The following is a 27340-nucleotide window of genomic DNA, read 5'->3' as shown; positions in this document are numbered from 1 at the left end:
CTGCATTATCTGCAACCTCCCATGTGGAAAATCAGGAAGACGGCTGCTTCTGAAATGCCACTTGTGGCTGCATTTCAGCTTCGTTTGCCACTTTTCTTCGCTAGGCCGGTAAATCTACCTGGCAGTGGGGAAGGCTGAGAAGTCGGAAATCCGCACCCCTCCCCGCAGCGCTGATGGAGGGTTACTTGCTTACCGGGACTTCACTTGACAGGGTTGGGGATTATCACGCTGACTCTGACACTTAGTTTTGCACGTCTCATCCTAGTGATGAACACACAGCACTCCACCCATGGACGACACACAAGCATTGGCTTTTAGCTCTAAAGATTAACAGTTACATGTCAAACAGTCAAAACATGGTGACGTTGTTCTGCGGGGGATGCCCTCCCCTGTGCATCAAGGCTTTCTTCTTCCTTCCAGGCACTGGGGCCGGGAGTGCTGGATGACCTGGCCCGCAGGAAGTGCTGAAAGGCAGCATAGTCCTGGGAGTAGCCTGTGCTCTGGCAATAGAGGTTGGCTAGCCTCTTCCCCCACCCCGGCTAGCACAAGCTTCTGTAGGAAGCCCGTTAGTCCCAGTCTCATGGGGATAAGCTCTGTGGCTGGCAATGGGGATGCTCTGTACCAGGGGAACACAGGCCTGGGAGCGGCGGTGCCTCGTAGCTCACGACTAGTGTAGCTTGTGACTGGCTCCAGGGTCGGATCAAGAATCTCCGCAGGCTGCGTTCCCCAGCCCAAGCTGCTCTGGTGCTGAGAAACGTCCTCACTTTGTGATCTGATTGCAGAGAGTGAGACACACGGCCTGGTGCTCAACCCTCAAGGGCACGAGGGAGTCACTGATCTTAACATACTGCCTCAAGGATGGGATGAGTGGGGAGGGGGAACCTCAGGTGGAAACTTAAGGAATTACTTACGACACTCTTAGTTTGGAGGAAAAGCTGTGCCTAAAATGAGCAGTCTCATTCAGACGCGGGTTCTGGAGCAGGAGGAGGGAGGAAGTCTGAGAGGAAGAGGGAGTAGTCACTCCGGATCAAACAGTGTCTGCTCTTCACAGAGGGACTCCATCAGGCAAGCTAGTTGGCCTATGTTGCCTTGCGAACAGCAGTCCAGAGCCTGCTGCCAGACAGCTCTCTGCCACTAAGTTATCTCCCAAATCGGCCTCCTCTCCTTTAGGTGGTTGATCTGAGGCAGCCTGGCTGGTTCTTCAATGCACACGACATCCTAAATTGGCTGCAGAGAAACTCAGGTGTTCACTAGACTGACACAGCCCTTGTCTGGTTACAAGGTGGACTAGGCCACTGCACCAGAGAAGCACTGAAAACAGTCTGTCTGCTTAACACGTGTGAAAGCAAACTCGATGCACCGAGCGAAGGACCTCTCCAGTCTGGTGACAAATCACCAGGGGAGTGGGGAGGGGGCGGGGGGGGAATAGCAGAGATACTGGTCCAGAAATAAAGCTGCACTGTGTGAGGGTCTGAGTTCAGTCTGGGCCTCTCCGGGCCGGGTGTGGAAGTTGGTATTCACTCAAGTGAGGACACAGTGGCATGGGGAGGCTGCCGCACGCAGTGTGAAGCATTCCAGCCCCAGGAATGCAGCGACCATAGCTTGGCGCACACTTCCACTGTGCTCCTGGTGCCTCCATTGAGAGCCAGCACTGGAGGACCAGGGCTCCATGTCCAGCTAGGGGCCTGCCAGACTTCACCGAAAACCCAGTGAGCCCCGGCCTGCTTTTAGCCCTGATCATTTCCTTTGGATTTGGACGCTGGCGTACTCCGAGATGGCTTCCTCGGGCCGGGGGGCAGGTCTCTTGGGTGCCTTGCTGAGGTGGACCATGTCCAGGTCAGCGTAGGTGAGATTGTCTTCAGTGGCTGCCGGCTGGCCGGTCTGGATGCAGGCGTACTCCGACTGCGGGCTCATCTCCACGAAGCGGTGCTTGCTCTTCTTCTTCTGCTTGTCGAAGTTCAGGTCTGCGTAGGTCAGGTTGTTGGCATCAGAATCCTGAGTTGGGGGAGGGAGAAAACATGGCGTCAGCAGGGAGCTGTGTCACCTACGGATGGGATATGAAGCCGTTCATCCTGAGTTAAGAGCCCGGTCTGGTGGCTATCGCAGGAGATTGCGGCAAGAGCTAGATTCTACTCCCAGCTCTGCTGCTGACTGATCCTGGGCAAGTCACTGAGTCGCCCAGTGCCTCAGTTTCCCCCTCAGTGAACTGGGAATACAACTACTTCATTAACGACTAAAGTGCTCTGAGGTCCTTGGATGGACCTTGCTAGGGCCACACAAATATGATGTGCTCGAACCTAAAGTCCCCCTGCCTGGGACCTGGGGTGTGTGTGGATGAACTAGTGGTGCCGGATCCTGAGACAGGTGTCCGTCCCCCTTCCAAAACCAACCCCTCAACTATGGGCATCAGCTGCCAACGGGCTGGCTTGTTCAGCAGGGAACAAAGACGGAAATGGCTCTGAGACTGATCCAACATCCTGGGCAGGGTTAAGGCATGCTGGTGGGACAGTGTGGGGTCAATCTAGCCAGCGGCAGGGCAAGCCGGACCTGTTGCTGGATAACTCGGCTCTAGAACTGTCATTCAGGCTCCTGGGGACACGTGATAGTGTTTCAAGAGGGGCGGAAAAGCCCGCTAGTCCACAGGGCCCGAGACTAACCGAGACACTCGCTTGCTGCCTTCAGGCTTCTCCAGGCAACTGAGCTGCGCTATTACCACCCGCGGCAAGAATTGTCCCTTAAGTCTGCTGGTGAACGATGCTTAGAGGGCAGAACCAGCTGGCCATACCGAGCCAGAGTCGGCAATCCATTGCACCCCTGCAGATCCAGAGCTGCTCCGCTGGAGTCCACAGAATTACTCTAGACTTGCAGCGGTGGAAGTGAGATCATGGTCTGGGTTGCTATGTCCTGAATGGATGAGGTCTTACCAGTGTTCGGCCAGCTGTGTGCCTACGTGAGCGTGAGCATGTGGGCGAGCTGGGGCAGGGGGGACAGAGCTCCGTTCTGATCGGTAAATTACTCAGAGCCGCATCACAGAATGCAAAATAACTCTAGAAATAGCTTCCCTGGCTTATTGTACAGCTGGCTCTAGTCATAATAGATCCAGACGTGTTCTTTGGGGTGGGGATGAGGAGAAGAGAAATTCAGTGCAATGGAGGCAGCTTCCCTATGCAATCTAGAGAGGGAGCGAACTGTCTGTCTCTCCCTTCACCCCAGCCACAGAAGCAGGCTCGCATAGCTGAGATTCTGAGCACTTAATAAACTGCCGTGATTTTAGCCCGACGCTTGGTATTTTCATGGTATCTTCTGTCGCTCCCCCCTCTCCGGTTCCCCAAAAGAAGCTAGTTGTTACGCACCTGGGGAGCTGTGCTGGGGCTCTTCTCGGGCTCGTGTAGCCTACCGAAAAAGCAACAGAACAGAGTCAAACACTCATTGTATTTTAAAACAGTAGCACTGCTGGGTGACTAAGTTTTGCAGAGGATTTTTCAGGTTAGGATGGTGGAGGCCTGACTGACGGTTGATCGCAGGCCAGAGGGGAGAACCATTGGATACCAGCGTGTGATAACGGAGAACTAACCGCACTCAGCGGAGTTTATCCTCACACAACCCACAGACGTAAACAGCCAGCTGGCCAGAGGATGAAGATTTGGTTTCCCCCAGGCTGTCTGTGTGGGGCATGGACAATAAAAAACAAGTGGCTGGTCTGCAGCTCAGTTAATGAATGTGAGGGTGTATGCTCGGCCAGGAACCTCCGCTCAGCAGTGCTATGGGAGAACCATCTCCAGCGACGTCTGCTTGCTGGCTCGTAACTGTTCGTACAGAGCGCGACGTCGCTGAGCCGTCTCTGGGTGGTAACTCTCGAACAGTCGTGTGCTGTAACAGGCTGAGTCACGGCTCATGAGCTACTCCTGCCTTTACAATGGCTCTGGGGTATTCGACCCCACCATGTCACTAGAGCTAGAGACCAAAGTCTCCATAGCATGGGTCTCCTCTTCCATCCACTAGTGACTGAGCATCACATCAACCGCCACGTACAGGCGAAGAGCTTTCAAAGTGAAGTGAAGACCATCCGAAACCACAGGGATTCAAGTTACACACTTGGAATCTAGCTAAAACTTGACCCATTTCATCCCTGGTGTCAACACTTTGACTTCATTAGCTCCTGTAGCTTTAAATTCCCTCACTGATTCCCAACAGTTCAATGAAGAAAGTGGAGATCGGTGCTTACCTTACAGAAGGGGAGCTTTTTCCTGTTAAAAAGAGAAACACAACTTAAAAAACCTTACTGGAATAATCCCCGCCTCCCCACAGCCTGGAATAATCCCCGCCTCCCCACAGCATTTCATGTTAGTTTATATTGTTTTAGCTCCTTTGCACACTATTTACTTTTTTTCTAACTTTTTTGGTGGAAGTTGCTAGATCAGGTTTTCCAGAAACCCAATACCAGCAACTTCCTGCAAACTCTGCTGAACGTATTGCAAAGCTCCTTTCCTTTCCTTGCAGGACAAATCTTTGTGGGTGGAGTCTAAACCTTTCCTATTTCAGGAGTGTCTTTTGCAAGACACAAATTGCATCACATACAATCTTACGCACAGCCTGGAGGGTTTCAGAATGGGGCTGTTTTATGAAGTTGAACATGGCAGCATGCTAGAGGAATGATGGGAAAGGAGTCAGAAGCCGGTAACGGTATCGGAGATCTGAGAAGGTCTTATTGCTCTTGCTGTTTAAAATGTTATCAGATCCTCTTGATGAGATTATCACCTGGTAATTCACTTCCCCTCCCCTCTTATTTTTGGGGTGAATCTTCCAGTGCCTTCCAGGCACAGTACTGGGAGCTGTGATTCCTCCAGCAACTGGCAGAAACTAGAGGGGGGATGGTAGCAGTGAGACTTTTCCCATTTAGCCTTCCATCAGACAAGAGGGACAACCCTACTGAGAAACCCTGAGTTCACAACCAGTGCTGATGTTTCAGTGATGTATTAATGGGGTGCTGCATTATTAGGCAAGAAGATACTGCAACAAACCAGTGCCTGAAACACCCTGAACTTACAACAAATGTACAAACACACCTGCATCCCCACATGGGCTGAGCTGGACCCTGTACAATCCCTTGTTGGACTAGCTGGTTGCAGAATCTGGAATGAGGTCTTTAGTTCACGACCAGGCAGAACCAGTGACGTTTATAGGAGTGGTATTCCCTCCAGGCGGGGAGTGGAACAAGTGGTGCAGCTGCACTGGTCCTTCCCACAGTGCAATGCTGAAGTTATCCAAACACCTGCTCCTAGCAGCTGTACTGGGCTCTATGGGATAGGTGCTAGAATCTATGGGATAGTTTAGAATCTTAGTAGTACCCATATGTTCTAATGCATGGGAGTGAGAGTGTCTCCATCCAAAATGGGGTTACCCCATGGACATGCTAAGCCCATTGCCAAGACAAACACTGCAGCCCATCCTTTCATGCAGTCAGTGCTTTCCTTGCTTGGTGTCCATACAGCAGTGCCCTCTAGAGAGGGCGTTAAACCAAGGGCCCTTTTACTCCTCATCTGTCCAGGAGGAAGTCAAATATCTCCTGGGCATTTTTTTTTTTTTTTTGAGAGCACTAGAAGAGAAACCTGGTGTCCTGGCCGGCATTCTCCCTCAACTACAGCTTTTAAATTCCCATAACTGCCCTTAGAATCTATCGTCATTGCCCCTACATCTGTCTAGCTTGCATCTTAGTAGAGGGTTTCAGGGTCCCTAGATGCTATACAGAACTAAACGAGCAATTTAAAGAGAAGAATACAAAGTGTGACACATACATATGATTTCCATAATGCATAACTTAAATCTATTCCAGTGGCTGTTATCCTTAAGCTATAACTGACTTTTCCCTATAGCTACGAGTACGTGAATGAGTCACCCACAGAAAATCATTCATTTTTACCTTTGCGCTGTCGTACTCTGATGAGGTAGATGACGGCGATTACCAATACAACCAGCACTGCACAAACCACTGCTACTGCTAGGTAGATCTTTTTTTCTTCAGATAAGTAATTACATGTAACGAGAGAAATTCAGGAATCATAGGAGGCCAGCATCAGAATAGTCAAACCGAAAAACTCCTTGCCAGACTGAGTGAGTTAAATGCAGAACATCTGGGTTTATATTTATAGGTAAAGGTGAGCTAGGCCGCAGGAGCCTAAGGGAGTTAGGAGCTCAGCTCATGGAAATTCAGACTCCCTTTGGCCTCTTTGAGAATCTCAACCACAGCTCAGGTCTGAAGTTTGGTACAAATGGGAACTTCCCCGGAGTTTGATTGTGCAGACCTGGGATTCCTGCTCATAGCTGCTGTAGAGATGACAGGCCTGTTCTGAAGGAGAGCACTGCGCATCTTGAAAGCGTGTCCATTTCACCAACGGGAGTTTGGCCCAATAAAAGAGATTCCCTCCCCCACCTGGTCTCTCTCAGGCCTAGTCTGTGGGGTTTAGGGGAGGATTCGGAATCCAGTTCGCTGGGTGCTCTCAGGTGTGTTGATATAGTTACTGCAGTTGGCTGAAGTTTTTCTTGCAAACAGTGAAGTCACCAAAAAGTGTGCGTGGTTGGGTTCTTTATACCAAAAAGACTTGTGAATTCAGGCCAAATTCAGCAAATCTTTCAGCAGAAACAACTAAAATGGCTTGTTTTGGCCACTTCAAAGTCCAAACTTCGCTCTTGCTTTATTTTGACATGGTGTTTTGTTTAGATGTTTAGCTAAAGTTTTGTTTTACATAGAAAAAAGGGTGAGACGCCCAAAACAAACTTCCATTTTGGGTCAAAATAAACTGTGTTTAAGGGTTTTGTTTTTGTGTTAAATTTTGTCCCTGCATCAAAAAGTCCATTGTTTGCTCAGCTCGAATAACGACCAGTCTCCGCCCATCTGCTGAGCGCATCTAGTGAAGACCAGCAACTCCAAGTTAACGTGTTCCCATAGGATTGTTCCATAGCTATAGAAAAGCGGGGGGGGGGGAAGCCTTTGGGTCTTGGTATAACTTTTGGCAGCACTAGACAGCAATCCCCCCCCACCCACCCCGAGTGGCACAGCAGACACTATAACTGTTCATCACAAGCAACATTGGGCTGGAGAGGAATACGGAGAGACCCTTACCCCTCCACATGGTGTGCATCTGTGGGTTTAAGTTATGTCTTGGGATACCAAGGAAGGAGGAAGACTCAAGAGGCAAGTGATCAGCTGGGCAGAATGTTCATGGCGAAACCTCCAACAGGCTAAACGAACGCTGAACTCAGGCCCCCAGGCAACACACAGGGGCTGGTTCATCCCCAAACCAAACACACGGATTCAGTTACTCAACTGCACCCTGCTGCGTTTGCCCAGCTCTGGCTGGCAGCTGTTTGCATAAGATACTAGCTGGCCACGTGGAACCTCATCCTCGGCTCTGCAGGAGTGACTGTGTCTGAGCCCCTCTCCAAGGGCCTCCGTCACGCCCCTGCAGGGCTGCAGAGATGATCTGCCCTGGGCACAGAGTGCGGCCAAAGTGACACTTCCTGCCCTTAACCTTCCCCTTCCACCCACGGGCCCCAGGAGAGCAGAGCCGAGTGATAATCCTGGAATAAAAGAGTGGCTGTTACACTGAGGGGCTCCCCTGGTGGAGATGGGCTGAAATGGCCCCTGGGTTCCGCAGACCAGATCTGGCGTTTCCCAGCAGTGCGGGGTGGGGGGTTGACTGCACATTTACCTGCAGTAGATGAAGTGGGATCTTTGTCTGGCTCAGGAGATGGCTGGGAGAGTCTCAGCATCGCGCTGTCACTGAAAGGGGGCTGGGAATCGTGCACAACCCGACAGGTGAACACAGACTGATTCCTCTGCTCAGTTGCGTTGACCTCCAGGGAGCTCTGGAGCGTGTACGTCCCGTCTGGATTCTCAGTCAGGGAGGAGGGTTTTCCCAGATCCATCTCATTTCCGTTCTCCAGCCAGGTGAGACTCGCGTCCTTCGGGTAAAACCCCTCCGCGTGGCAAGTGAACGTCACAGACTTGTTCAGTGCGACGGGTGCCGCTGGGTCAGTGCCCACTCGCAGTCTGGGGGGAACTGAGAACACAGATATCCTGCGCTCGGCATCTACAGAAATTCTCCTTTTCCTGCTGAGTTACAGGGAAATTCCTGGGCTGGACAGACTGACCTTCCCACTGAGCCCACGTCCCACTTGCCACGTGATATTTTTCCGAGGGCAAAGAACTTGACTATCTCTAAGTTGCCTTCCCACGTGTGAGAGCCTTGGCCCCCACACAGGAATAACCCAGGGGAAGGCGAGTGTTTTAAAATGAGCAGAATGCAAAAACCCGAATCTACCGTGTCCCCAATTTCTCTCCCCTTCCCCCTGGAAAACCCCCTGACAGACCCAGCTCGAGTACATTAAAATGGAGAGTGGTGTCTTACCAGGGTTTAAACAAAGTCAAACATCTTCCCCACCCCGCCCTCCACTGGTCTGGAGTAGGGGATGTGCCAGCCCATGGCGAAGTGTCTCAAAGTTTTAAGGGCACAGGACAGAGTCCAGATCTGAATCTAGATTTCAGTGACTCCCCTCTTACCCCCCTGACCCTCCACTACCCGGCCCAAAGGCTGAAGGATCCATTTCTGCCCCTCCCCAGTAGTGGAGCCCCCAGGGGTCAGCCCCGGCTGGGCTCCTACCTCGCAGGGCATCGCTGAGGTTGTAAGTCGCACGCAGGGGAGCCGGTAAGGTGCTGTGCGCTATCTGACAGGTGAGCTGGGAGCGGGCGTCTCCTGCGGTCAGGCTCACCCCCACGGTGCTGGACATGTTGTAGGAGACGCTCTCGTGTGCAAGGAGAACCCGAGGCTGGGGGGCTGGGAGTTTAGCCCCATTTTTGAGCCAGGTCACAGCGATGTCTCTGGGGGAGAATCCTCCTGACGTGCAGGTGAAATTCACTGGGGGACCCGGCTCTGCCCTGCTGGGGGGGCCGGACACGGATGGGGCCGACGGTCTGGCTGCAGGGAGAAGCGTTTATCAGTCAGATCCCTCTGCGCCTGAGAGCCCCTCCCCTGCCCCACGGGACCCACCTCCCCACAGGGACAACCTGAGATCGGGGGAGCTCCAGCCCCTGCCCCTGAGCAAATGCAAAGGGCTGGGGTGTAGGGCGGTTAGAGTCATGGGCAGGCGTGCTGAACCATGTATATAGTGGGGATGCTGAGAGCTACTGAATCAAACTGTAAACCCTGGATAAAATGGAAACCCCTTCAAGCCGAGGGGTGTGTGTGATATCACCCCTAGTTCCAGCACCTATGGTTATGGGTGGGAAATAGCCCCCACTTCTCCCCCCAAAAGCGGGGCTAGATAAGCGCCTTAGACTGCGATCCACAAGAGACCCACGCGAGGCAGGGAGCTACCTGAGCTCATGGGAGAGGACGGGGACAGGCCTGTGCGCTAGGCCCCAGCCCTCTCGTAGTGATTGGGCCGAAGTCCAGCTTTCAGGGGGTGCCCAGCTCTACGACGTGATCCAAGAATGGGAGCCCACGGCCTGGAGTCCAGCAGCTGAGGCACCCTAGGTGGTTGTGGCGTGAATCAGCCAGGCAGGCGTGTAACTCCCCACACAACAGCTGGGGGCGGTGATGGGGGTGTGTCCCCCTTAGCCTGGGGTTAGAGCGCTCACCTGGGGTGGGGTGACCCAGGTTCAATTCCTCTCTGCCTGAGGGAGAGCGGAGTTGAACAGGGGTCCCTAGGTGAAGCGGTTCCACTGTGGATAACTAGTCACGGAGCCAGAGAGAGAGGAGGAGGCTGGAGCCTGCTGGTTTGGGCACCCAGGTTGGAGGTGAGCGCCCAGGGCCCAGTTCCCCTGCTTCAGTAACTCTCTGTATGCACCAGCTTCAGTGGAGGGACTGAGGGAGCCCCCCCAGAGGGACTGAGGGAGTCCCCCAGAGGGTTTGGGGGTTAGAGCACTCTCCTGAGAGGGGGGAGGAGACCCCTGTTTAACTCCCCTAACAAAGGGGGGAATTGAACCTGGGGTGCTCACACCCACGGGAGTGCTCGAACCAACAAGTTTAAGGGGAGGGGGCTGCCTCCACCACCTCCTCCTCAGTTCTGAGTGGGACCCAATACACTGGGTGGTCTCTGAGCACAGCGGCCAGCTCAGGCCCTGCATGTGAGGTAGGCTGGCGGGTTTGTGAATTGCTCTGGGGCTGAGGCATCTGAATGCCTGAGGGGAAAACCAGAGGCCTAGGGAAGTTCTACCCTGAGTTCAGGGCTTGGGCGTTCTGTGGGTCACAGTGGACCCTACATCTGGATTGCGGTGCCTAAACCCAGCCTAAGGCCCCCAAGTCTGGGGTTTAGGTGCCGCAGCATCGGTGCTGGAACTGAAGTGATTTCCATCATGTGCAGGGTTTAGTGTTTGGTTCAATGGCTCTCAGCACCCTCACGACAGACATTGTTCCAATCCCCCCCCGGTGCCTCAGTACCCTTGTGAATCTAGCCCCAAATGCCTCGTGACTCATTCACGTACCTGAGCTCAGGCTGGGGCACTGAGCTTCAGGAGAAGGAATTAAACGAGTGTGAAATCACCCCAGGATTGCATCTGGCTGCAGTTCAGTTGCACACACACACAAGGAGCGAACTAGGGAAGGATGCTTCAGCCTCCCAGCTCCTGTGGGGCCTCCCCCCAGCTCTGTACAAGGCAGGGGAAATGGCCCCACAGGTGGGACTTGAGTCCCAGCCTGGTACACTGGCATCACGGGGGTGATGGCAGAATCAGCCTGCCAATGCCAGCAGCACTTGCATTTTTTGTGGGGGAGGATCAGGGAGGCACTAACCTGACACCTGCCTCCTCCCACCAAGCCCCCCTCCTGGTGCTCATCGCAATGTGAAGCCATCTTCAGGGGGCCAAGGTAGGAACAGAAATGGAGATTTTTGCCTGGTGCCCAGATCCCCCAGGCCCACCTGTCATGGGGCAAATCTCCACCAGGCTGCTTCAGCGCCAGTCTAGGCGAGTCCCATGGGAATCCCACTTCCCCGGTCAGTGTCTGGGCCGAGCTGGGTTGTTCCCCGCCCTGGTACCAGCCCCCGGTGGGGAGGGGCGTGGGGCTGGGGGGAGCTCGCACTCACCGCTCACAGACACGACGGTGCCATTGCCGGATGTGACCTCCTCATCGGCTCCCGACCCCTTCCTAAACTTCACACAGTGATAGATCCCGGCGTCCTCGGGGCGGGTGTCACTGATGTGGATGTTGTAGTTTGTGTCAGAGCCATTCACAGCCCGCGTCACCCGGGGGAATGATCCCACCTGTGCATAAACGAGCTGGCGGCCACTACCCGAGCCCTTGAACCACTTCATGGGTCCCACTGGCTGGAGCCCAGTCACAGAGCAGTTCAGAGTGAGAGTCTCTCCCGCTGACACCGACACGGCGCCCTGGGGCTGCAGCAGCTGGAACTCCTGGGCCCCGGCCCCTGGAACAAAAACAACCATCGTACACCTCTTTCTTTTATTCGACACACCCTTTGCCCCGGGGGCAGGACCCAGCCAGTGACGCTATCACAGGGGGTGACCTTTAGAGTAACATGAGCACAATTCCTCCCGTGTCCAAGGGCTGAGCCCATCACGTCTCCTTTCAGCAGGAGCTTATAGCATTGCCCTGCATCATAGCAATGCCCAGAGCCCTCTCCCCATCGCTCTGGGGCTGAGCTGCTGCGAGCAGACGAAAGATATGGTCGAGCTTAAAAATACCGACCGGGTTTATCAGCATTGACCGAAAATAGCGGGGCTGGGCCAAATCCACTGGCCAATGCCCCAACCAGGGGACTCTGGGCCTGTTGGTATCACACACACAGTTCCCATCTTCACTACCCAGGTGATAGGCACCTTATACTGACCCTAAAGAGTTACTCACCTTCAGAGTCTGTACCCCTTTAAATTGCACACACAACGAGGTAGAAATGTCAGTCTAGACAAACCAGCACAACCACAAATTGTGGATTATTGCCCTGGAGAAACGAACATTTAGTCATCAATTTTATATGCATGACTTGTCTTTGGGTATCTAAAAGTGCCTTATTCCTTACCATACAATCCCAGGTGGAGATGGCTTTCTCTCTTACTACCTGTCAGGTCATGGTGTTTTCTTTTTGTTTAATTTATTTAATTAATTAATTAATTATGTGTTTATATGAGAGACAGGAACCCACAAAACAATGGAAGTTACAGCAGTGCTACAGCATCACAAATTCTTCTGTACTGATAGTAATTTCATTCAAGTAATCCCCCTGGGCTGAGATGTGGTGGACATTCCTGGTCATGATCAAAGACGGGATCTACAGCACTGAATACACTCCCAACCCACAACGTGGCTGAATAATTGGGCTGGGCCACCTTGAAAAGTTTCAGTGGTTCCTCGCAAGGCCAGTCAGCAATAATCCCAGCCTGATATAGGGGGCTGGTTTGGGCTTTGCCCTCGTTCAGGGGTGGGCAAATTACGGCCCGGGGCCATATCCAGCCCTTCAGATGTTTAAATCCGGCCCTTGAGCTCCCACTGGGGAGCGGGGTCTGGGGCTTGCCCAGCTCCATGTAACATGGCTCCGCGCTGCTCCCTGAAGCAGAGGCATGTCCTCATTCCGGCTCCTATGCCTAGGGGCAGCCAGGGGGCTCTGCACATTGCCCCCACCCCAAGTGCCGCCCCCGCAACTCCCATTGGCCAGAAACTGCAGCCAATGGGAGTTGCAGGAGCGGCGCCTGTGGACAGGGCACCATGCAGAGCCACCTGGCTATCGCTCTGTGTAGGAGCCAGAGGGGAAACATGGCACTGCTTCTGGGAGCTGCTTGAGGTAAATACTGCCCAGAGCCTGCACCCCTGACCCCCTTTTACCCTCTGAACTCCGTGGTCCCAGCCCAGAGCACCCTCCTGCACCCCCAACCCCTCATCCCCAGCCCCACCCCAGAGCCTGCACCCCCAGATTGGGCCCTCACATCCCAACCCACTGTCCCAGACCGGAGCCCCCTCCTGCATCCTGAACTCCTCATTTCTGGCCCCACCCCAGAGCCCGCACCCCCTCCCCACACCCCAACCTCCAATTTCGTGAGCTTTCATGGCCCACCATACAATTTCCATACCCAGATGTGGCCCTTGGGCCCAAAAGTTTGCCCACCCCTGCCCTAGATGTTAGGTAGGTGTAGCTTCCATCCAACGCCCATTGCCCAATTATTTATACTCTGCTGAAACTATTCCATTTACGGTCCTCCAGCCCCCAGTTGTACAGGTTTGAGCTCAGTGCAGGAGGGTATCTTGTGTGGAGAGTAGTTATGTCACTTGAGTTACACCTGATGTAGCAGGTCTCAGCCCCGTACGTTCTACCCAGAGTTCTGAATGGTGAAAGGGTGGGGGAAGTTCTTCCAGCCACCACGTCCCTCCCCCCAGCTCCTGTTGTCCCCAGTCTCTGTACAGGGCTCCCATGAAGAGATGTCCTCCTGGCTCCAAACTCCGCACCAGCCGTAGCAGTGCTGCTGAGTTACTGGTAAACTCCCTCCTGCAGGACGGGGAGGAGCGGGAGTGAGGGGCCGAGCTGGAGAGCGACATCATCCTGGTAACGAATGAGACATCAACAGAGCAGCCAAACTGATGCTATACAAAGTGGTGCCAAACGCAAACTAAAGAAAATAATTGTCTCCTAATCAGGCAGTTAGTCACCTTATGGGTGTTTTTTGTAACGATATTAGGAAAATAAACTCCAGACAAGTGTGACTTTCCTGGTGGTGATCAGTAGAAATGGCTGGGGTTACAGTTAGAGGGGATGTGAGACTCACTTTCGTACTGACCTTTTCTTAATGGGTGACAATGTTCTCAGCTATACTCTCCTGCGAGTCCCAACCTGGCTCTGATGCTGCAAAGAAACTAGTTTAACACAGGGGAGGTCTTTTCATTTCAGTGGATATCGTTAAACTTCTTAATTGTGTAATGAATGCCCAGGGTGGGCACCTTAGAAATGGATCTTGTAACAACAGATGCTGGTTTTACTTGTGAACCACGTGGCATTTCCTTCATGGGCCTGACAGTCCTTTTCCTCCCAAGAACTCCATTGCATGGCTCTTAAATGATACCGGCACAAGAGAGGCGACTCAGGCCCCTTATCTCTATGGTGTAATTGCTCTAATGATTCTGTGCTCTGTACGTAGCTTCTTTGCTCTTAAGTTTATATGGGGGAGTATAAAATACTCCTGCTCACTGGAAACTAAGCCAGTTGGGGTTACACCAAAACTTTCACTGGGACACCCTGATTAGACCAGTTGTGGTAGCACGGAGTCCCGGGCCTGCGTCACGTACCATTGACTTTGTGGCAGTACGTGGGCATGGAAGTCCCTGCTAGAGGAACTGGCAGCAGGGTCAGAGCCTTAGCGAATAACAATAATAATCGTTAGCACTTACAGCGAGCTTTACAATTCCAACGCCCTGTACAGAGAATAATGTATTGATCCCTACGTTAGCCCCATGAGGCAGGTTGGTGTTATCTCTTCTCTATCAGTTTAAAAAAACACCCCACAAACTTAAGAACATAAGAAGGGCCATACTGGCTCAGACCAATGGTCCATCTAGCCCAGTATCATGTGTCTGACAGTGGCCAGTGCCAATGCTTCAGAGGGAATGAACAGAATTGGGTAAGTGATCCAGCCCCATCATCCAATTTCAGCTTCTGGCAGTCTGAGGCTTAGGGATACCCCAAGTATGGGGTTGCATCCCTGACCATCCTGGCTAATAGCCATTGATGGTCCTATCCTCCATGAACTTAATTATTTTTTGAACCCAGTTATACTTGTGGCCTTCACAACATCCCCTGGCAATGAGTTCCACAGGTTGACTGTGTGTTGTGTGAAGTACTTTCTTTTGTTTATTTTAAACCTGCTGCCTGTTAATTTCCTCAGGTGACCCTTAGTACTTCTGTTCTGTGAAGGGGTGAATGACACATCCCTATTCACTTTCTCCACAGCAGTCATGATTTTATAGACCTCTATCCTATCCCCCCTTAGTCATCTCTTTTCCAAGATGACAGTCCCAGTCTTATTAATCTCTCCTCTATGGAAGCTGTTCCAGACGCTGCATCATTTTTGTTCCCCTTCTCTGCATCTTTTCCAATTTTAAAGCAAGAGACAAACTATTATAATTAATAGAAATACAAGAATAGGTCTTATTTCCTGCATTTAAATCTTTATCTTTACTTGGCTTCTATTGAATTCAAATACCGAATCTTAGAATAGCAGACCTGGGTAGCACCACTTGGCACTAAGCAGATGTGATATTTATGCCAATTCTTCCCAATTAGCCAGAAGTTACTACCATTCCCTGCTAACAGGCTAAGTCACTTCCCTAGAAGACATCCCAATAAAGCAGCTTCCCAATTAATCCGAGTATGCTGTATTAGTTAATGCAAGTGGGCACTTTTGCACAGAATTCTCCACCTTGTGAGCCTGAGTGCTCATTTGCACTTGCATGCCAAGGCTGTGTGTGTGTGTCCACATGCGTGTGCAGAAACAATATTGGCACTGGTTAACTATGTGGGAACTTTGTTTGAGGTCTCTGAAATGTCCTGAACGTTCCAATTTACCTTCCAAAGGTAATAATGATGATGATAAAGCAACCTCAGATGAAACGTCATTGTTACCCTGACCTGTCGTGCTCAGCTGACTGAAACACTGCCCGGTTATCTAAAGTAAATTAAGTGCTGCAATACCTAGGCAGAATAGGGCAGGCAAGGTGAGCGCTCAAGACCACGAGAAATAATGAAAAGTGCTGTAGTCAAGACCTGTAGAAGCAGCAGCAGAAGGAGCAATATAGGTAGAGATGCTCTGTAGCCTATACAGATATTTGATGTATTAATTTTGGCAACACTTGTCATCCTCGTCATGCCAATATAGATATTGAAACGGAACTGGACAAGATTTCTATCCAGGCCATTGCTTAGGGTTACATTTTTAAACGCTGCATGGAGGGAAGTGTAATATAGTTGCAGAGCTTCTGTGGATGTTAATGGCATTCACAGCTAGAGTAAATCACTGCATACCATATTATTATTGGGCGTTAATAGATGGCACTGTAACAAATGGTGTTAAGTTTAACCAAACGTGTAAATAGATAGCGCTTGTGGAAATGCTTAGTGTTAGCTGTGATGCGCTTTTTTAAAATGCTGAGCATTTCTCCGGAAAGCTCTCTTCTCTTTGCCTGAATCCAATAATAGGCTTTAGTGCAGCAGCTGCACACAGGGTATATCCCCGCCAGAAAATTAAAGACTTGGACTCAATATTGCCCTGTGAAGAGTTCCCTTTGCATTGCTCCAATGGTGCAAAGGGGTCTTACAACTGCTGTAGAGACCAGATGATTTTCTCAGATAGCCTAAATCCCAACTGAACGCCAACCGCTTTCCCACCATGGTGTCCAATATCAAAATGCTTCTGACGATGGTGCAAGACACCTCCTACTGGACAACTATGGAATGACTTGCCATAGGGGAAGTTTCTCCCTAGACCCCGTTAGTTAGTTGATGCCTTGCCACAAGATATTTTTTATCACTTATAATTTCTTATCCCCTATAATGTAACCCATTAATGTTCTCTTCATCCATATAAATTCTCAATCCTCTGACACCTGAGAAATTCTTGACATCAATTATTTCTTGTGGCAGTGAGTTCCACAGATTAATTGTGCATTGTATAAAAATATCAGTTTTAAGTTTGTTGCTTTCTGGATACTTTGTTCCTTTCACAGATAAGTCCTGGGTTTTGATGTGACTCAGAACACCAGGACACTGAAATTTTCCCCAAAACAGAACGGGGCTGATACAGCATCAGCATTTTGATCCTGAGACACAAATGTGTCCAAAAGGACATTTTAAAGGTGAAAACCCCATTTCAGGAGGAGCTCAGTGGCATTTCAGAATGTGCAAGCTCAGTCTAGTCTCCATTTCATCCACCTGTGAGTGGTGTCAGTCTAACAACTCTGGGCTCATACAATGTTAAATGTTACTTTGTCCCTGAGTTTCTCAGATACCCGTTTACAGCAGGGTCCCTCTCTGGAGCATGTGCCGGGTGTGTGAGAGAAGTTCTCTAAAGGGCAGAGAATTGCTTAGTAGAGAGACTGGGGCATGTGTGAGCAGTGAGAGGAGAACATTAATCTCCACTGGACATAACTGTGAAACAAGGCATCACACTCACCTTCTAGACACAGACATGCCTCCATTAGTAGCACGGATCGATTCCTGCCCCAAAGCAGCCGAGTATTCACAGACATTTGAACGTGCGAATGTGGGTGAGCTGTACTTGTACCAAGGGTCAGAGAGCCAGGTCTAAGCTGCGCGTTTGAGAACTCTCTCCAGAAGCGACTCTGTTTGGCTCAGCACGGAACGAGTGTTCCTCAAACCCCACAGCAGAACCTGGCACAAAGGCTGTGAAGAGCTGACGCAGATGAGCTATGCCTACTGGCACCTTATCTCTGAATGTAATAGATACAGATCGAGCATTCCTGTAACAGAGCCCACTAAGCAGCCCAGATAAGGATCTGACCACATTGGTCATAGCTAAGACTGCACTCAGACACAGCTACTTGAGTGCATAGGAGAAGGGAAAGTTAAACTTCTGCTCTGCACCTAGCCAGTACATCTAATAGTCTAATTTTTCTGGGTGCCTCAAGCAAGGCCTGTGTGACCCAGGAAGTAAGAGATCTAAAAGCTTTCTGCAATATTGGTTCTCGTTGCTGCTTCCTGAGATTTAGAGCTCCAGCAGCTTCTCCAAACCCTCCTACACTCTCCCAGGAAAGAGAACCAATAGCGTGTGACTTCTGATCATCTGACCAAACACAACAGCTCAAATTTTGTCTAGAGAATCCTTGCAGCAAACCGATCAATTCAAAGAGTATAAAAAGATGAAATTCATACAACGACCACATTGGAGGAAATCACAATCATTTCGGTAAGCACGAAGAGGCCAAGCTCATCAAGTCAACTGTTTACCACGAATAATTCATTCAGCTCTGTTGCGCACACACAAGTCTTGTTAGCTCCGGATTTAATTTTTGTAAATTACTGCACCCGACCAATAGCCTTGAAACACAGGGGACAGATGATAAGAAAAAAAATCCCACATCTCTCCCAGCTAATTTGCGATTTTGTTCCTCATTTGGGTCTTTATCTTACCTTTGTCAAATAAGACCTCCTTTCCCTATGCATCTCCATAATGGGTGACATCAGCTGAGTTTCCCCTGTTGACAGTCACTAGATTTTAGTATAACCCGTTGGTGAGTGTACCTTACAGATCCCTCTCTGTGTCCTATCCACAGAGGATATAAATCTCTAGAGTACGTTGGCTTTTAGCTCTGGAGATCTCTGGTTCAATCCCCTGTTTGTGGACCAAGCTGGTGGCCAGCACATAAGCTCTTGAGGCATGGAGCTAGGGTTCCTTGGTGGATGGCTCCCTGCCATGGAATTGGCACCAGAGTCATTGCGCTGGGCTTGAAGGAATTGTGCCAGGGTTGTTGTCTTGACTACTCATTTGCTGGACTCTGGGCTCAACTCTGGATGTGATTTCCACCTGGCGGGCTGGGACAGAGGACTGGGGGGAATGGTTCATACTGTTGCCTAATGCATGCAAGGCTGGGGCTGATAGGTTTAGATATATACACTGTTCCCAGAAGCCACGAGTGCACAATTATTACATAGAAGTAATATTAAATATGGGCCTTGGCACATTGCACACTGATTGCTTTGAAAATGGGCCTAATTGGCTAGCAGAGCTGTTCTCTTCCATGATCACTTGGGGATAACAGGAAAGCAGCTTCTGCTGCAAAAACAAGGGCTCCCATCGTATTGCCAATATATTGGCCTCACCTTTGGTATTAGAACTGCCTCGTGAAAGAATTCTAGGACATTCTTGTCCATCTGCCCACTGCAATCCTCACTCGAACTGCCCAGTCCAGCAAGTCTCACTCAGGTACGACTCACAATGTTTTCAGTGGGAGTTTGCCTTGGAGATCCTTCAGCCCTATCGAGGTTCCTATACTGACACTCATCACTGTAACATCTGAGCTTCCTGAGGATTGGGCCCTAAGGAGAACGTGATGGAGGGGAACTGAATGCTCGCTACTGCGGGTGATTTATTTCTAACAAAAGTTCACGGAGAAGATAATTATCCTTCTGCATCATGCTCACAACAGCAATGTTTGATTAAATTACATCTACTAGAGAGGGGGCAGTTTCCAACATTAACTGTCTGAAACAACCTCACCCTGGTCTTATCAGACAGCAAAACAAAGTTCTGCTCTGTCCAGAGGAAGATCCCGGATAAAGTTTCCCAGTAGGAATGAACCTGTGAATATCAGTAGCCCTAGGCAGAGGGAGTGTGTAGGCTAGTAGAATGTACAGTGTGTAATGGATGTGAGAGAGCTCTCTTCTTCCTCCTCCCTCTCGCCATCTGTCGATCTCTCTGAAAGGCAAGCACTGTACCCAGAGAGGAGGAAGATGGGGGAAGTGTCTGCTCTGGAATCCTGGGGGGTCTGAGGCGCCCCAGGAACAGATATCAGTGGGTCTGGATGTGGTTCAGCCAAGTTGTGTGTATTATTCATCGGTTTCCATTATGAATGCAGGCTTTCAGAGGTACGGAATCTGATCTCAGTTACACCAATGTAAATCTGGAGTAACTCCATGGATGTGAATGGAATTACTTTGCATTTACACCAGTATAACTAGGAGAGGAACTTGAGCCATGAACTGTTACGGTTGGTCACTGTTGTTGAAACCCACTATACATAGTCTCCAGTTAGGATGGCGTTTCCTGCCCTGGCAGCCCCACATCTTCAAGCTACTCCGCATGTATAGGAAGTGGCAGAGTACTAGAGACTTTCTTTCGTGATCCTGGAGCTCAAGCCCATCTGTGTTTTGAAGTGAGGATCTGCAGGCAGCTCGTCCGTATCATGCACTGGCTCTTCCAACCCTATTCTTGCGACGTGTGCACATCCGAATGGCTGTCAGCTTCTAACAGAAGAGGAGTTTGTGGTTAATGAGTCTGTTCATTGTTGTCGAGTCCAACTGGTGACACACATTCTGCCACAGGTCGGCCAGTTGTGTTGTTGCAGCTGGTGAGGTCAGTGCACGAGATGTGGCTGTTTGTTTCCGATGGAGCTGGCACTTTGAGAGGAACCATCAGTGTAACTGTGACACAAACAGCTTCACACCATCGCTGCTGCTGGCTGCCCCTCGTTCATCTGGCGGCTTTGGTTTCCGAGTCGTCTCTGTCGACACTGCCCGGCTGTACACGCTTTGGGAATATATTTCAAATGTTGCTTTTGCCCAAGTTGTATCAGCCCTTCTCCCCCATCCTCCCAACTCAGCCACTTCTCCATAACCTAGGATGACCTGCTGGTCCGTAGATCAGACATAACCGACTGCTGATATTAAGATTTACTGTAATGGCTCCGAAGCATTTGCAGGATGGGCACAGCACACAAGCGTCTGCCATGATCTGCCATGCTAGCATTTCCTAGCTTCAACTAGGGGTATTTACATCACACATCTTACAAGTACACAACTATCACTGGAGTCGCCACACAAAACGGGCCTACCTCTCAGCGTGCCTATTGACATAGTGGGCTAATTAATTCCTGATACAATTCTAGCAATGTCAGCGGAGTTACTCCAGGGATGCATTTGGCCCAGTATGAGTTCAGAAACGGCTTGAAATGCCAAGACCTATCAGTGGAGCGAGTCCCTTCCCCCTCAACACTATGAAAAAAGAGGAAACTGAGCTGAAAAACCCTGAAGAGACATGCATACTGCAGCATACGAGCAAGAAAATGCAAAGTTTAGGCTGAAACTCCATTCCCTGCCACACTTCAGTGACTGGGTATTTTCTCTTCCTCTACTTATTTTCCCCACAATTAAACCCATTGTCTCCCGAAAGCAAAACACAATCACTGTTACAGGTGAGCTTCTGAATCCACCGGTATTACAATGGGTTTAAAATCAGACAAGAATTCACCCATCCCCTTCCATGAAGGCTCCTACTACGGAAGCACTGAGTGGGAAGGTTTCAGAAAGTTTCTTCTAATAGTCTGTGCAACACAGCCCCTGACTCAGACGCTGATCATGTGACACACATACTGTACAGTGATCAAGATCATGAGTTCCTTCTGCCGCATCACACACATGGAAAAGAGATCATTTCCACAGCCAACTTCCACAAACGAAAGACAAGCTGTTCCTCCCAGGTGAACACTCATTCAGCAACAAATCACTTCCCAGGCACCGCATTGAACAGTTTCTTAGAAAATCCATTTTCTTAGGAAACTGGCAACTTGTGTTTTAGGACCCAATCCTGCAAGGTGCTGAGCACCCTTTAAAAGTTAGAATTAAGGATGAATTAAGGAGGGTTAAGCGTGTGCTGATCCCTGCAGGATTGGACCCTTAATGCTCATCTGCTGCAATCCACTTTACCATGATGTTAAATTTCAGGGTTAGCGAAATGTTGTTTTTAAAAGCACTACATCTCATCACGTACGGCAATAGCCTTGTAAGTGTGGAAATCCTCATACCGCCGGCCCGGAACTTGTACAGTGTAGAATTCATCATGGGAGGGGGGAAGTGGCAAAGGCTAGAGTGAATTACGATGCGCCTAGCCCAGCAAGGAGGCAGCAGCATGCACAGCGTCCCCTGGCACGTGCTCCCCGTCGTCTATCCTTACCTTGATTTTTGCTTGGCTTAGGAGAGTCGTAAGTTTTTTGTTATTTGTGGTTTAAAATTTCCGGTTTGGTGAGTGATTAATTTTTTCCTTCTCCCCATTTTCGAGTAACTTGATGCTAAGTGGGTTGGAATGGGTTAAGGTTTAATTGCGGGCGAGCTGCAGCGCTTGCCTAAATTCTTGCCCCCCAAAATAGCTTTTTTTCAAAAGCAATTTAAAGTAACACTGGAAGGAGCATTGTGAGCGTTACTAAGAGAAAGGATTTCGCATTCGTAAAGAAATCTGCAGCTGGGTTGAATATTTGCAGTCAGTGTCACTGTCATTTGTTGGAATGAGACAATTTCAACTGGAGCGGGAGCCCAAAAATAATTCACTAGGTACAATGCTTAAATTCCCCCCCAATGGGGATACCCAGTTAAGAAAATGAACAGGTGCTTACTATAAATGAGCATGGAATTTGCAACTCAGAAAAAGGAAAAGAAAGCCAGAGATATATTTACACAGCCCTACATGGAGCCCCAGACAGCGTCTGGTGGGTTTCAGGAAGGGTGTATTTCACGTGGGTGACATCAGCAGGAAGTGTGTGTAGTTCACGAGGGTACTCTTACTTGTGACCCGCTGTCTTCCCAGCACTGCCAGAACCACAGAAACGTTTATCTGACTCTCCTACACAGGGAGAACTTAGAGAAATGGGACCCAGAGCTCAACCAGCCCACTTGTTCAGGAAAATCGGTGTCCGAGAGGTGGGGGGAAAGCCATGGCTTTGATCTGGCAAATCTCTAGTTCGAAGGCAGCTTTACCAGTGATCAGCCAGTGCCACTTTTTTGCAGGAAAGAAATATTCTGGGTTGTTGTGCCTTTTCCCCACCCCCTCAGAAACCTCTTTGTGGCAACCCTCCCTGGAGCCCGTCAACCTTAGACAGCAGTGGTCAGAGTCAGCATGGAAAGAACCCCACATACACCTCTACCTCGATATAACGCTGTCCTCGGGAGCCAAAAAACCTTACTGTATTATAGGTGAAACTGCGTTACACTGAACTTGCTTTGATCCACTGGAGTGCGCAGCCCCGTCCCCCCGGAGCACTGCTTTACCATGTTATCCGAATTCATGTTATATCGGGCCGCGTTATATCGGAGTAGAAGTGTACATTTTCACCTGAAAATTTTGCCCTTATTGGTACACAGAACCCCTCTTGGTAACTGACAGCCTAGAGAGCTTCTCTCTCTCTCTCTCTCTCTCGTTTTTTTTTTTGGCCAAGGTCAATGGCATTTCCTGGCTCATGGACTGGCATTAGCGGTGGTTGGACATTAGCAGGAGCTGGCTACTCCAGCATCTTTCCTGTGAGGGCTTCCAATGAAACGCAGGCCTTGACTTTGGTCGCACATGTGGCCTTAGATGAATTAGAGAAGGCAGGTTAACCAATTGCTTAATCCAGAGATGGAAATAAAATTACTGACAGCATTTCAGCTGCAAGCGAAGCACCATTGAAAGCAGCCGCCGCAGGGCTCATTTCCTGGTGGAGGAGGGAGTTTACTGACACTGATGGAGGGAAGGGAGTGAAGAGAGGGAAATGCAAACGGCAGAAAGAATAAATAAATACTTTAGATGCACCATAATCACACCTTTCATCATAGATCTCAGAGCCTTTTGCAAGCACTAAACAAATCATCTGGCAGAGCCAGGAATGTGAGCCAGGAGCCCTGATTGGTGCTCAGATACCATGGGGCGAACACCGTGTAAATGCCTAGATTAGGCTCTGTCTACACGAGCACTTTTGTCGGCAAAACTTTTGTCGGTCAGTGATGTGGAAAAAAACATCCTTCTGACTGACGTAAATTTCACTGACAAAAGCACTGGTATGGACAGCGCTATGTCAGCTGGAGAGCTGCTCCCACCAACAGAGCTACCGCCCCGCGTTGGAGGTGGTTTAATTGTGCTAGTGGAGGAGCTCTCTCCCGCCGGCATAGAGTGGCTACACAGGAGACCTTACAGCGGCACAGCTGTGCCACTGTACGGTCCGGAGCGTAGACATAACCTAGACAGGCTCAAACGGAGCTTGGCGTCAGTGTGTGCAACTTTCCTTGTGATGCAAACTTCATGTTGGGTGTAGTTTGACTAGAAAACTGATGCCCAGTGGCGGAAGTTACCCTGATGTGACGTTCAGTGATTGTGCAAAGCGAGTGAAATTTGCACATCACGCAGTGCAGGAAGGAGGTTAAGGAACAAGAAAAGCAACTACCAGCAGTGGGTAAGAAAACAGCTATTTTACAACTGGGCCCATTTTACAGCCTCCTACACGGGCTCATGAAAATTAATCTGGACTAAAATAGGGTGTGAACTGAAAGCAGATTAGCTATTCATGATTAACTCCCAATGTGGATGCTCTTATTCTGGACTAAAAGCATCCACACAGGGTGTTAATCGGGAACAACTTCCTCTGCAGACGTGCCCTTAGTTGCTCTTCTATCATGCTGACCATTGGTGTGTAAATCACACCCATTCCGTACATTGCCTGAATGGCAGATTTGTGCAGTTTTGACAAATTCCCCATGTACCTCCATCTGCTGAGGAGCTCGCAGCAGCCATGCGAGCGATTTGCCAGTCCAGACCTGCTGAATTCAGCCCCTAGTGCCCCTTTTTCACCCAGGCAAGGAAGAGGTGTTTACCTTGTAGCAGAATCCATGGATCAGAGCAAATCAAACAAACCACAGCCATGAGCCAAGTTACACGGTGGCATCCTGGGCTTCCCAGAACCCAGGCGGAACGAGGGGGCCAGAGCCCGGGCTACCACCACCCCTAGCAGCCCAGTTACAAACCCCCCTCCCCGTCCCTTTAATTCACATCTATGGCCCCCTCCCCTGCAGGAGTGCTGCGGTAGGTAAAGGTCAATACGCATTTATACTGTGCAGCAGACGCTCCTGGCTGGAAAAGGTTTCGCTAGGGGAAGGCTGAGGGGAACCGGACACCAGGGAAAGGAAGAGAGGGGGGCGGGGGCCGGGATCCAGACAGGACCCAACAGCAGCACTTACCCGGCCAGCCGTGCAGGGCGAGGAGCAGCACGTAGGGCACCCAGCGGGCAGGGCTGGCGAGAGCCTCCATCGCTGGCGCCTGGCAGGGACAGAAAGGAGAAGAGCTGCGTGAAGAGCAGGGGCCGGCCAGCGGCAGGAGGAAATTACGCTGGGGCCCCAGCCCGAAAGGAGGAAGAGGAATCGGACTTCCCCGCGGGCCGATCCTGCCCGGGGAGCTGCCACCCACCTGCCGCAGGCGGTGGGCTCTGCCCAGGCGCGGTCCAAATCCCGGGCGCGGCGACCCCTGCGAACCAGCCGCTGCAACGCCCCCGCGGCGGCGGGGAGCAGCCGGGAGCCCGCGGCTGCCGGGGCGCACCGGGGCAGCCAGCCGCAGGGGGAGCGCTCAGCCCCGGGGCGCTGCAGCCGCGCGCCCTGGGCGCCCCCGGGAGAGGCAGCGCGCGGACCTGCAGCCCGGCTCCTGCGGCCGCCCTGTCTCCCGCTCCGGTTCCCCGCTGCTGCGGCTGGAGCTGTGCAGACACCCGCCTCCCCCCGTTGCCTAGCAGGCAGGACTGCTTGCACCGCGCGCCAGTGCCGAGAACACCCCCCACCCCCCGGCTCTCAGCCCAGCCCCGATTTAAGGTAGCTTGCCGGGCTGGTGCGGCGGGGCCCTGCATGGCTCCGCACAAACTTGTTTTTCTAAGGTCATCCCTGCCTGCCTGAATCAGCCCTACGTTGCCGGCTTAAGGTGGGCTGGGAGAGTTCCCTCCCCTCCCTCCCGGGCTCCCGGCCTCCCCAGCTCTCTTCGGCTGCTGCTGGGGCAGGGTTGGGGGGGTCCCTACATCGCCATTGCCTTCGCCAGTCGCTTCCCCAGCCAGGGAGGGCGTGTTGCCAGGAGCCCGCCTTGGTCTGCACCAAGCCTCTCCCAGATGCTCCCCATGGAGCCCAGGGAAAGGCCGAGGAAGAACTGGAGGGCAGGAGAGCAGGAAGCAGAGGGGGTGAGAGGATGGGCTGCCCAGTGGTTAGAGCACTAGTCTGTAACAGGGGAACTAGTCCCTGTTCTACCCCAGCCTTCCTATGTGACCGCGGGCAAGTCCCTTGGGCCCCAGTTCCCCATCCGGGCAATCATAGCATCATAGGACTGGAAGGGACCTCGAGAGGTCACCTAGTCCAGTTCCCTGCACTCATGGCAGGACTAAGTATGATCTAGATCATCCCTGACAGGTGTTTGTCCAATCTGCTCTTAAACCTCTCCAATGATGGAGATTCCACAATCTCCCCACAATTTATTCCAGTGCTTAACCACTCTGACAGTTAGGAAGTTTTTCCTAATGTCCAACCTAAACCACCCATGCTGCAATTTAAGCCCGTTGCTTCTTGTCCTATCCTCAGAGGTTAAAAAGAACAATTTTTCTCCCTCCTCCTTGTAACAACCTTTTATGTACTTGAAAACTGTTATCATGTCCCCTCTCGGTCTTCTCTTTTCCAGACTAAACAAATCCAATTTTTGCAATCTTCCCTCATAGGTCATGTTTTCTAGACCTTTAATCATTTTTGTTGCTCTTCTCTGGACTTTCTCCAATTTGTCCACATCTTTCCTGAAATGTGGCGCCCAGAACTGGACACAATACTCCAGCTGAGGCCGAATCAGCGCAGAGTAGTGCAGAACAGCGTTACACTGTTGACTCATATTTAGTTTGTGATCCACTATGACCCCGAGATCCCGTTCCGCAGTTCTCCTTCCTAGGCAGTCGTTTCCCATTTTGTGTGTGCAACTGATTGTTCCTTCCTAAGTGGAGTTATTTGCATTTGTCTTTATTGAATTTCATCCTATTTACTTCAGACCATTTCTCCAGTTTGTCCAGATCATTTTGAATTTTAATCCTATCCTTCAAAGCACTTACAACTCCGCCCAGCTTGGTATCGTCTGCAAACTTTATAATTGTACTCTCTATGCCATTATCAAAATCACTGATGAAGATATTGAACGGAACCGGACCCAGAACTGATCCGTGGGGAACCCCAGTCATTATGTCCTTCCATCATGACTGTGAACCACTGATAACTACTCTCTGGGAACAATTTTCCAACCAGTTATGCACCCACCTTATAGTAGCTCTATCTAGGTTGTATTTCCCTAGTTTGTTTATGAGAAGATCATGTGAGACAGTACCAAAAGCCTTACTAAAGTCAAGATATACCACAACTACCACTTTCCCCCATCCACAAGGCTTGTTACCCTGGCAAAGAAAGCTATCACGTTGGTTTGATACGATTTGTTCTCGTGTCTCATACTGACTGCTATTTATCACATTATCTTCTAGGTGTTTGCAAATTGTTTGCTTACTTATTTGCTCCATTCGGGGTGACAGCCCCATGCTGCCCCGAGGAGAGCAGTGAGGTGAAACACATTCCCAACTGTGAGGGGCTCAGAGACATCGGTAATGGGAGTAGGGTGACCAGATGTCCCAATTTTATAGGGCCAGTCCTGATATTTGGGGCTTTTTCCTATATAGGTGCCTATTACCTCCCACCCCCATCCCGATTTTTCACTCTTTCTATGTGGTCTCCCTAAATGGAAGCTCAGTGGGGCAGAGACTGTCTTGTTCCGTGTCTGTACAGCGCCTAGCATAATAGGGTCCTGGCCTAGGACTGG

At 50.7% G+C, this 27340-nt stretch overlaps 1 protein-coding gene across 3 annotated transcripts; it reads right to left on the bottom strand.

The window, feature by feature from the left end:
* Positions 1-1464: 1464 nt before the first annotated feature.
* On the bottom strand, positions 1465-25376 carry LOC117885646 (tyrosine-protein phosphatase non-receptor type substrate 1-like). 3 transcript variants are annotated; one of them, XM_034786974.1, is made up of 9 exons: positions 25152-25376; positions 24709-24787; positions 11083-11424; positions 8661-8975; positions 7710-8060; positions 5921-6016; positions 4226-4247; positions 3354-3393; positions 1465-1995 (listed from the first exon to the last, which is right to left on the bottom strand). In XM_034786974.1, the coding sequence occupies exons 1-9, from the start codon at positions 25359-25361 to the stop codon at positions 1738-1740; spliced, it is 1713 nt and encodes a 570-aa protein (XP_034642865.1). In that variant the 5' UTR covers positions 25362-25376; the 3' UTR covers positions 1465-1737. The 3 variants fall into 3 exon arrangements, with proteins under 3 accessions (XP_034642865.1, XP_034642867.1, XP_034642866.1); XM_034786976.1 differs by lacking the exon at positions 25152-25376 and adding an exon at positions 24935-25107; XM_034786975.1 differs by lacking the exons at positions 24709-24787; positions 25152-25376 and adding an exon at positions 13289-13763.
* Positions 25377-27340: the final 1964 nt, after the last annotated feature.

This window comes from Trachemys scripta, chromosome 12 (genome assembly GCF_013100865.1).
Source record: "Trachemys scripta elegans isolate TJP31775 chromosome 12, CAS_Tse_1.0, whole genome shotgun sequence".
Lineage (NCBI taxonomy): Eukaryota > Metazoa > Chordata > Testudines > Emydidae > Trachemys > Trachemys scripta.
Note: the sequence above shows the minus strand (reverse complement) of the source record. Positions and strands in the feature narration are given on the sequence as shown.

Bases quoted from the DNA above. Each gene is read 5' to 3' on its own strand.
- LOC117885646 (XM_034786974.1), bottom strand. From the start codon at position 25,361: ATGCAGGGCCCCGCCGCACCAGCCCGGCAAGCTACCTTAAATCGGGGC. The intron at 8,976-11,082 runs GTGAGTGCGAGC...TTCTCCCTGCAG, and splicing joins CACCGTCGTGTCTGTGAGCG to CCAGACCGTCGGCCCCATCC. The intron at 8,061-8,660 runs GTAGGAGCCCAG...CTGTGTTCTCAG, and splicing joins CCTCAGCGATGCCCTGCGAG to TTCCCCCCAGACTGCGAGTG.